General features: G+C 39.8%; 1 protein-coding gene across 2 annotated transcripts; it reads left to right on the top strand.

The window, feature by feature from the left end:
• The first annotated feature begins 4,332 nt into the window (after positions 1–4,332).
• Positions 4,333–11,377, top strand: LOC113121247 (uncharacterized). Of its 2 annotated transcripts, XR_003294696.1 has the most exons (3): positions 4,333–4,503; positions 4,778–10,966; positions 11,241–11,377. XR_003294696.1 is itself a non-coding variant. In XM_026291556.1 (2 exons), exon 2 carries the CDS (start codon positions 5,004–5,006, stop codon positions 10,755–10,757), a length of 5,754 nt encoding a protein of 1,917 aa, XP_026147341.1. In that variant the 5' UTR covers positions 4,333–4,503; positions 4,778–5,003; the 3' UTR covers positions 10,758–11,377. The 2 variants fall into 2 exon arrangements, 1 of the variants encoding a protein (XP_026147341.1); XM_026291556.1 differs by having other exon boundaries at positions 4,778–11,377.

Genomic DNA, 11,377 nt, shown 5'->3' with positions numbered 1-11,377 from the left:
TTTCTCACATAGACCAGATCTCTATATTTATGAATAAATGATTAAAATGGTCATAGTATTTGTTCCTTTGATTTACTGCAAAATGTTACACAACTATATGTTAGAAAAATATATTATTACTCAAATCGGTCATAGCTTTCATCATTATTAATTTCCATATCAGCCAACATTAAAATTTCCAATCAGACCTCCAGTGTGTAGCACACCTGTTTATCAAAAGCATATTTTTCTCCAAGTTATGAAAATTGTATAGAAAAAATCTAATTCAGATGTAAAGAGTATACTCACGATCATTCGCCAAAACTCGCTACAAATGCAAGATCCATCTGCACTCATATTTATAGACTACTCACCGAACGTTCTATGGAATGCAACGATCATTATGACGTAATAATTGACCACACCCACTGGTCTCATTGGCTGAAAATTCTCTTGAAAAGACACATCTGCTATAAATATTAAAATTATTACAAACCATTATAGAAATAAATGTTTATTTAAAAAGATAGCTTCATTTATTGCAAAAATGAATACAATAAGTGAATATAAGATTAGCAGAGCGCAGGAGTCTAAGTCGTTGGTTAACTATTGAACTTACAGTATACTTTGCAACTCTGCAAATGAAGTGATTTTAGGTCACAAATCACAAAAAGTGATTTTTAGGTTTTGGCTGTCAGGCAAAGATGCCCTTTATCAGTATGACCGCTTCAGGTGACTTCACCGGTTGATGGCAGCTTGACGTCATTCTTCTGTCATGATTTATTTAATTACTGACTATTTGAAAAAATTAGCACCGTCATATTTGCAAGAATGAAGATTGTAACATTTATCTTTAACAATATAAAAATAATAGCAAGCACAAACATTAATATTTATGTACAATGTGTATGTTTTATGTGATGTATTATTATTATTATTACTACTAATATTTTTGTTGTTATATACATTTATTATGAATATGAGTTGTTAATAATAAATCAGGAAAAATACCAAAATCCTACCATTGCACAAAATGATAACGGCCAAATGCATCGCACTTTTACTCACTCAGTGTTGAGAGCTGTTTTAGTGTATGACTGCTGTTTGACTGGGAGAGCACACTCAACGTTAAAAACGAGGAAAATCGCTACCCAGCAGACGATTTTGGCATTAATGGTAAACGAGGACAGTAAAAAGATTAAAACAGGATGAGAAGGTATAATAATATTGTGTAATCTAACCAACAGCACCTCATATATTGTAGCTAGCAAACAGCTATTAACATAACAAGTTAGCGAAAACAGCCTTATTATGTTCATTTTTTAATCGCTTGACATGGTTGTTCACGTTGGAAGTGTTACAGATAGTTAGGCCGTATTACATACAAAAATGTAATATCGAAACGTGTTATATTTTTACACTGAATTAATCTGCGTTTTTGAACGATTCGACTGATTGAACGGTCCTAAAACAGTAGTTACTCATTGCCGCCGACTAACTGTTTCGATTATATAATGTATAAAATATTTTATTGAAGTCAATTCACAGTTATGCTGCTTGAATTCGAGAAAAGATTGTGCATACCTTTGACAAGGTTATAAGACGTACAAGCTTTGAACATCTTGGACCCTGGACCACAAAATTAGTCATAAGGGTTATTAATTAATTAAGATTCTTTAAATCGCATTTAAAGTTGAAGTTCTTAGCCATGCATATTACTTATAAAATATTACGTTCTGATACATTTACGATAGGAAATTTGCAAAATATCTTCATGGAACATGATCTTTAACGTTACTTAATATACTATTGATTTTTGGCATAGAAAAATCTATAATTTTGACCCATACAATGTTTTGTTGGCTATTGTTAAATATACCAGTGCTACCTGTGACTGGTTTTGTTTTCCAGGGTCATATATGTGAAAAGAAAAACGGAAAATTATCCAAAACAGAAATAATGAACAGACAAATAAGCAGTTCTGACTGTACTGACGGATGAGGTATGGGCCAGGTATGTAATCATGCAAAGAAATAGCCTGATATCCTTGTGTGTTTTTAGTTTTCTCCTCTCTGTCTTATGATATTTTCTCTGGGGTTTATAGTGTTCTCTGAAATCTCCAAGAAAAAATAAATGACCTCTCAGTAGATTTGTTGAGCTAGTTTACTGTTTTACAATATATACAGTATACAGTGATTTTAAAACAGTGACAACATCTTAGGCATCAAGATAGCTTAGGTTATTTCACTCTATAGGAAAAGTCACAGTTAAAAAAAAAAATCAGCATGTTGTCCCAAATTATAAAAAAATGAAGAAAAAACACAAACCATGAACAGAATCGTTTTATTAAATACTTAATATCACAATACATCAGTGGAAGCAGGTTCAGTTAGCGTTACGTTTTTCATATAATCCATTTAAATGGTAATGAATAGTGATGTTGGTTAATATTCTGATTAAAACAAACATTTATTCAAAATTTAAATGGTTTACAGTTTCTTGAGAGTGCCTTTTAACAATATATGTAACATTAAATGCCAACAAACAGGCATTACTTACAAAAATGTACTTTTTGTTTAAATACATTTGATTAAAGATTATTAAATTATTCATCAAAAGAGACATGTAATTTAGTTATCAAATAGTTCTTGAGTTTGATTTATTGGTCTTAATGTAAACTCATCTGAAACTAAGTATCTGTTGTTGTTATTTTTTTTAATCAGAAAGCTTCATCAGCAGTAGAAAGTAAACGTGCTGATATTTTTGGTTATTGGTCTTGATGTAGTTTGTCATGTTCACAGTGAACTGAAGATCACAGTCAGTTACGTCCTCTAGTGGATTTGTCTTGAAGCAAGATTGATCAAGAAACAAGTTACACCAGACTGAAGGTACATCTTCTCTTGTACTTGCAAGGACAACTTTGTCATGGAAAACCCTTTTAAGTAGGGTAATATGATCTGAGGTCTATGGTCACCACCTCCAAGAGCATGCACAGAGACCAAATTAAACAATTCCCCATCGTAAGTACACATTGATGACCTAAGACACGAAACGTGCGGTTTGTGTAAGAAAACGAACAGTATTAATATTGTTTTTACCTCTTGTACACAAACACATCCAACTGATCTGAGGGCGCGAGTGCTTCCTGATGTGACGTGCACGCTCTGGCTTAGTCTGCACAAGTGCGGAAAGCGCCGGAAGTGATCTCTCGCACGTGTACATCACTCATTGTTTACTGTTTACCACACTATATGCCACCAATCTGCACTGTCTGAAATATAATGCAGTAATTGTAATTAATTAATTTGTTTATAATGCACCCTATAATCGTTGCGATTATAATAAAAATACAACACATTACTCATTCTATTGACAGCGTGCCATTGGGTCCCTCTGGCCTTGGACGTCGCCTCCAGTTTATACGTTGTAAGCTAAACACAACCTGCAAAACGCTGCGTCTCAACAGCGGAGAAAACCCAGGATCTTCCGTCAGGCAGGTGTGTGATCCGATACTGTCAATGTCCTCGTCGATGTCTTGTAACGTTAGTTGTGGCATTGCTATGTTCCATTCGTGACAACATATGCTCTCCACTTCTGTTGGCATCTCACAACACTTGCTACTAAAACACCACCAATTTTGAAGAGATCTCTGTCTCTGTGAGGCTTGAAGACGTGTTGCTGCAGCGGATCGCTCCTGAGTACTTCATCTGTGTATTCCGGTTCAAATAAATATGGTTGTGAAAAAAATTTAACGTTGCCTATTAATATACTGAAATCGTCTTCCATTGCGATGTCCTGTACGTCTAAATATGTTTAGATCTTCACAGTGAAAGGTAAAACTTCCGAAATCTGTGTAAACTATAGACAGTAAGTGTAAACAATGAGTGATGTACACCCACGAGAGATCACTTCCGGCGCTTTCCGCACTTGCGCAGACTAAGCCAAAGTGCGTGCACACGTCACAACAGTAAGCACTCGCGCCCTCAGATCAGTTGGATGTTGGTGTGTACAAGAGGTAAAAACGATATAAATACTGTTCGTTTTCTTGCACAAACCACTCGTTTCGTGTCTTAGGTCATCAATGTGTTCTTACGATGGAGAAATGTTTAATTTGGACTCCTCTGTGCATGCCCTTTCAGGTGGTGACCATAGACCTCCATTATATGAGTCACAGACAAGAACGGATTGACCTAAAAATATAAAAATGGGAAATACTGCGGAAACAAGGGCATACTCTTGGATGCCCTTGAGGTAAGCTAAAACTTATCAAAATTTTATTTGAAAGTGAACCATCCCTTTAACTGCTCATAGTAATCACTTAATCTCCATAAAAACAATATGATTGCCTGTGCTGTTACTTATGTCTAGAAGTGTTTCTTTTCCGCCTCCTACTGGACATTTAAGGTACTGCACTTTGTTTGCCGTTTACTTTCGGTTTCTCTCAGTGAATGCAGTCGGGAAGAACGTTCATACAGTTCCTATGGGCTATTGATTCCATCGTTAAAACCTTGGAAATATATGTCTGTAAGTGCTAAGTTTTATACTAAATAGTGCTTTAAGTGTTGTGTAGATTAAAGTAAAGTGTAGATCAGTATTATTGTTGTATTTGTTATATACAGATATGATTTGCATCATTGGTTCGATACTTTGTTTTAGCATACTGCTAATTTCTCTTCTGTTTGTATAGAATCTCATTTGATTATAATTTCTTGGCATGTACAAAACCGAACTGTATTGTTAACTGGATGTGTATGTAAAGGTGTACATAATGTTCATACATATTTATTCTTGTTTGTAGTTTTACATAAAAGAAGTGAGAAGAACAATCACCAGTAAAGTCACTAAAGTTACGAAGACTGCTTTCTGGAGTTCTTTTCTGAAATTGTACGCTATCTGTTAAGCCTTTGCCCAAGCAACGCAATTGGTCAGAACAGAATAGTAAAAAGACATTGACACAGCGGGTTAAAACAGCGGAATTACACGACCATTGTTACATTGCATTGCACATCTCTTCAGCAGCAAGTATGGAGTCACACTGTGATGAGAAAGAAACCTCTCAGGCCTTTGAGATTAGATCACAAGCTTCTAGCTGGAAATCATCACAAAGATCAAGTCGGTCATCGGCCAGTGCGGCAGCGACTCGGGCGAGAGCTAAAGCAGAAGCAGCTCGAGCTAAAGCTTCGTATGCAGAAAGAGAAGCAGCTATGATGAGGAAAAAAGCAGAAGTAGAAGCAGATCTATACTTGCTACAATCTCATAAAGAAGCGACTGCAGCATCCGCTGAAGCGGCAATTTATGAAGCAGCAGCTGACATTGAGGAAGGAAATATAGCGGAATTGGACCATGAGACACACTCAGTTCGTACTCAGCGTACTAAGGAGTATGTTCAGAAGCATGCAGTGGAACAAAATCAGCAGCAGTATTCTGGTACTCCGATTCTACAGTCATCCTTAAAGAATGCTGAACCTCTTCTGTGTGAAGCAACAGTAACATCTCCACATGTATATCAATCTTATGGAATGGAGGGATTAAAAATAAAACAGGAGACAATGGATAACCAGAGAGATCATGGACATCTCTCTGCTTTTCAAACATCTCCAGCTCCCAGCATTAAAGCTCCCATGTTTAGCCTACCATATACATCTGATTTAGCAAACTACATGGTAAGAAAAGAGATGGTGAGTTCTGGTCTTGTGAAGTTCGATGATCATCCTGAGAACTACTGGGCTTGGAAATCATCTTTCCAAGATGTCACAAAAGACCTTGGACTAACAGCCAGAGAAGAGCTCGACCTTCTTACAAAATGGCTCGGCCCAGAGTCATCAATGCAAGCCAAACGGATCAGATCGGTTCATGCACATTTTCCTATAGCAGGTGTCCGTATGCTTTGGCAGCGATTGGAAGAGTGTTATGGTTGCCCAGAAGTAATTGAGAATGCGCTGTTGAGAAAACTGGAAGAGTTTCCAAAGATTTCTAACAGGGATGGACAAAGACTCAGAGAGTTAGGAGACATGCTTATGGAACTGGAATCTGCAAAGTCAGGCGGACATTTACCTGGATTAGCAATTCTTGACACTGCTAGGGGAGTAAATCCCATCATTGAGAAACTTCCCTTTAATCTACAGGAAAGATGGATCACTCATGGTGCTAAATATAAAGAGGATTATCGTGTCGCATTTCCCCCATTTGGCTTCTTTGTCAAATTCATTTGCGACCAAGCAAGAATAAGAAATGATCCCAGTTTTTTGCTATCTATGCAGTGCTATCTCAAACAGGAGAAATTTCCACGGGTAAGCAACAAAATACCTGTGTCAGTGAGGAAAACTGAAGTGCTAACCACAGTTCCTAATTCTAAAGCCAACCAACCTCCAGATCCTGGTAAACAATGTCCAATTCACAATAAGCCACATCCGTTGTCAAAGTGCCGTGGTTTTAGAGGAAAACCCCTGGATGAAAGAAAAATGTACCTCAAAGAGCAGTCTATCTGCTTCAGGTGTTGCAATTCCACTAAACACATAGCAAAGGAATGTGCAGCAGCTGTTAAATGTAGAGAGTGTAACAGTGATCGCCATGTCTCTGCAATGCACCCAGGATCAGCTCCATGGGCAGTGGAATCTCCAGTAACACAGCAAGAGCAGGGCGGGGAGCCTGAAGGTGATATATTATCTGAGGTTACTTCTAAGTGCACAGAAATCTGTGGCAAAGCTCTTAGACCTAGATCATGCTCAAAAATCTGTTTGGTGGATGTTTACCCATCTAACTCCCCTGGAAAGGCTAAGAGGATGTATGTTGTTCTGGATGACCAGAGTAACCGGTCGCTAGCAAAGTCTGACTTTTTCGAGCTGTTTGGGATCAATGGAGATTCTTTTCCCTATACTCTTCGTACATGTGCAGGCACAACAAAGACAATGGGAAGAAGAGCAGATAATTTCATTGTTAGTTCACTGGATGGGAAAACTCAAGTGTCACTTCCCACACTCTTAGAATGCAACATGTTGCCGGAAGATCGCGACGAAATTCCTACTCCTGCAGTTGCACAATACTTCTCTCATCTCAAGCCAATGGCTGACAAAATACCACCTTATGATGCAAACGCTCCCATTCTTCTTCTTTTTGGAAGGGACATTCTAAGTGTGCATAAGGTTCGAGAACAGTGTAATGGACCTGGTAACCTGCCATATGCTCAGCGTCTTGACTTAGGCTGGGTCATTGTGGGAGAGGTTTGTATGGGAGGAGTACACAAATCCGAGACTGCAAATGTTTTCAGAACAAACATATGGCAAAATGGACGGACATCTTTTTTCACACCCTGCTCAAAAGGAATTCAGATCAAAGAACAGTTTGGTACTCCAAATGATCAATACCAATTCTGCTGTCCTGTCTCAAGCTGTTTCACGGATCACCTGGGTGATAACGTCTTTCAGAGGACTCCTGAGGATGATAAGCTTTCACTGTCTGTTGAGGATAACATCTTCCTTGAGGTTATGAACAGAGAAATGTACATGGATGAGTCAAACCACTGGGTAGCTCCCTTACCATTCCGTTTACCTCGCAGCCCACTGCCGAACAACCGAGACCAGGCAATGAAACGTCTTAATGTCCTCCAGCGCACCTTACAAAGGAAACCCGAGATGGCCAAACACTTTGTGGAGTTTATGCGAAACTTGTTCATCAACCAACATGCAGAAATAGCTCCCCCACTGCAGCCTGATGAAGAATGCTGGTATTTACCAATATTTGGTGTGTACCACCCTCTGAAACCTGGGAAGATTAGGGTCGTCTTTGATTCTAGTGCACAGTATGAAGGCGTCTCGTTGAATAGCATTCTTCTTCGTGGACCAGATCTAAACAACAAGCTCCTGGGGGTCTTGATGCGATTTCGTAGGGAGCAGATTGCAGTTACAGCTGATGTAGAACAGATGTTTTACTGCTTCAAGGTCAGGGAAGATCACCAAAACTTTCTGAGGTTTCTGTGGTTCAAGGATAATGACCTATCCAAAGAAATCACAGAGTACCGAATGACAGTTCATGTTTTCGGTAACAGCCCGTCGCCAGCTGTGGCAATCTTTGGGATGAGACGAGCAGCTGAGTTTGGAGAAGACGAGCATGGAAGAGAAGCCAAGCACTTTGTCCATAAAAATTTTTATGTGGACGACGGCCTGATCTCTGTATCCAGTGCCGCTGAAGCCATCAGTCTACTGAAAAACACCAAAAACATGTTAGCTGAGTCAAACATCAAGCTTCACAAGATTTCATCAAACAGCCATCAAGTAATGGAAGCATTCCCTCCATCTGAAAGAGCAAATGACCTGAAGGATCTGGATTTGAGTGTCGATCCTCTTCCTCTCCAAAGAAGTTTAGGGTTGAGCTGGAACTTAGAGACTGACTGTTTCACTTTTCAGGTGTCTACAGTAGTTAAACCATTCACACGACGGGGCATACTTTCAACAGTTAACAGTCTCTATGATCCTTTGGGATTTGTTGCACCTGTCACCATGCAGGGTAAGGCCTTAGTAAGAGAGCTGTCATCAGAGCAGTTTGACTGGGACACGCCACTCCCATCTGATAAAGAAGCCCAGTGGAAAGCATGGACAGATTCATTAGCAGATCTCAAGGAAGTCCAGATTCACAGACCCTATGTTCCAGTCTCGATTTCCAACACTTCCAAGAGAGAGATAATCATTTTTGCTGATGCCTCTACATTAGCCATAGCAGCGGTTGCCTACCTGAGGGTTGTAACTACAGACGGTCAGTGTCACATTGGGTTTGTTATGGCCAAATCAAAGTTGGCACCATACCCTGCTCACACAGTGCCACGTCTAGAGTTGTGTGCGGCAGTTCTTGCTGTCGAGCTGGCAGGATTGATTAAAGAAGAGCTGGATGTGGATCTAACTGCAGTAAAGTTCTACACAGACAGTAGAATCGTTTTAGGATACATCTACAATACTTCCCGGCGATTCTATGTGTATGTTGCTAATCGAGTGGCCCAAATTAGACATTCCACAAAGCCAGAACAGTGGCATCACATTGATTCAGACCTCAATCCGGCAGATCTCGGCACCAGATTCATTCCAGCAGCTATCCTACCTCAAACTAATTGGTTCTATGGTCCAGGATTCCTCCATCACCCTATTCTCAGGGAAACTCCTGAAAATGAATCATTTGAGCTTGTAGAGCCAGAGAAGGATCAGGACATTCGCCCACATGTAGTAACCTTTGCCACGCAGACAACAGAACAGTCTCTGGGATCACACAGATTCGAACGCTTCTCTGAGTGGAGATCTCTTGTAAGAAGTATAGCCATGCTGGGCCATGTTGCAAAATCATTTTCTCAAGACAGAAATACCGGGGATTGCGTAGGATGGCATTGGTGCAATAAATGTCTCCAGTCTGAGCGCACACAAGCAAAGACTTCTATTATTAAATGTGTGCAGCAAGAGCACTATAAAGATGAATTCAAGAGTTTGGAGAAAGGTGAAGAAATCTCACAGCAAAGTGCTCTGAAGAGACTATCTCCCTTTGTAGACACTGAAGGACTTATTCGAGTGGGAGGTCGCTTACAATCAGCAGAACTGTCTGAACAGGAAAAACACCCACTAATAATTCCAGCAAGTCAACACGTAGCCACGTTGTTGGTCAGATACTACCATGATCGAGTGGCACATCAAGGACGACATCTAACTGCCGGTGCAGTACGTTCAGCAGGTCTCTGGATTGTAAAAGGAACTAAACTAATCAACCGTGTGATTCATCAATGCGTTCTCTGTAGGAAGTTAAGAGGTAGACTCGAAGAACAGAGAATGTCAGATTTACCTATGGACAGAGTGAAAGTGGATCCTCCATTCACTCATGTGGGTCTGGATGTTTTTGGGCCATGGAACATAATATCACGCCGCACTAGGGGTGGCAGTGCTGAAAGTAAAAGATGGGTTGTCATTTTCTCTTGCTTAAGTACAAGGGCTGTTCATTTGGAAGTCATTGAGTCCATGTCAACCTCAAGCTTCATTAATGCCCTCAGACGGTTTTTGGCAGTTCGCGGACCAGTCAAACACTTCAGATCCGACAGAGGAACAAATTTCATCGGAGCCTGTCGAGAACTGAAAATCAATGCAGATGATCCAGAACTAAAAGGTTACTTGCAGGAGCAAGGTTGCGTATGGACATTTAATGCTCCCCACTCTTCCCATATGGGGGGAGCTTGGGAAAGAATGATCCACATAGCACGGAATATTCTGGATGCATTGCTGCTAAAAACCGGCCTTTCCCGTCTTACCCATGAGGTTTTGACTACTCTCATGTCCGAAGTCATGGCAATAATGAATGCTAGACCTTTACTTCCTATTTCTTCTGATCCAGACACATTGGAAGTTCTGTCCCCTGCCATGCTCCTCAATCAAAAGGCTAGCACTGTACCAGCACCTCTTGGGGACTTTGACATTAAGGACCTCTACAAGAAAGAATGGCGACAAGTTCAGTGTCTGGCGGATGCTTTTTGGAAAGCTTGGAGGAGAGACTATCTTGCAACATTGCAAGTACGGAGGAAATGGACTGAGAAAAGACGGAACCTCGAGGAAGGTGATGTTGTCTTGCTTAAAGATTCCAAAGTGAAACGTAGTGAGTGGCCAATTGGACTCATTGTGAAAACCATACCCAGCAGTGATGATAATGTGAGGAAGGTGGAGGTAAAGATAGTTAGAGAAGGATCTGCTAAGGTATACCTAAGGCCTGTCTCTGAAGTAGTACTACTCCTGCCTGGGACGTCACAGAAGGATCCATAATGGTATAATAATTTATTATACCAGGCGGGGAGTGTGCTGTTACTTATGTCTAGAAGTGTTTCTTTTCCGCCTCCTACTGGACATTTAAGGTACTGCACTTTGTTTGCCGTTTACTTTCGGTTTCTCTCAGTGAATGCAGTCGGGAAGAACGTTCATACAGTTCCTATGGGCTATTGATTCCATCGTTAAAACCTTGGAAATATATGTCTGTAAGTGCTAAGTTTTATACTAAATAGTGCTTTAAGTGTTGTGTAGATTAAAGTAAAGTGTAGATCAGTATTATTGTTGTATTTGTTATATACAGATATGATTTGCATCATTGGTTCGATACTTTGTTTTAGCATACTGCTAATTTCTCTTCTGTTTGTATAGAATCTCATTTGATTATAATTTCTTGGCATGTACAAAACCGAACTGTATTGTTAACTGGATGTGTATGTAAAGGTGTACATAATGTTCATACATATTTATTCTTGTTTGTAGTTTTACATAAAAGAAGTGAGAAGAACAATCACCAGTAAAGTCACTAAAGTTACGAAGACTGCTTTCTGGAGTTCTTTTCTGAAATTGTACGCTATCTGTTAAGCCTTTGCCCAAGCAACGCAATTGGTCAGAACAGA

Source organism: Carassius auratus, chromosome 20 (genome assembly GCF_003368295.1).
Source record: "Carassius auratus strain Wakin chromosome 20, ASM336829v1, whole genome shotgun sequence".
In the NCBI taxonomy this organism is placed as follows: Eukaryota; Metazoa; Chordata; class Actinopteri; order Cypriniformes; family Cyprinidae; genus Carassius; species Carassius auratus.
The sequence above is the reverse complement of the archived record's forward strand: the minus strand, read 5'-3'. Positions and strand labels throughout refer to the sequence as shown.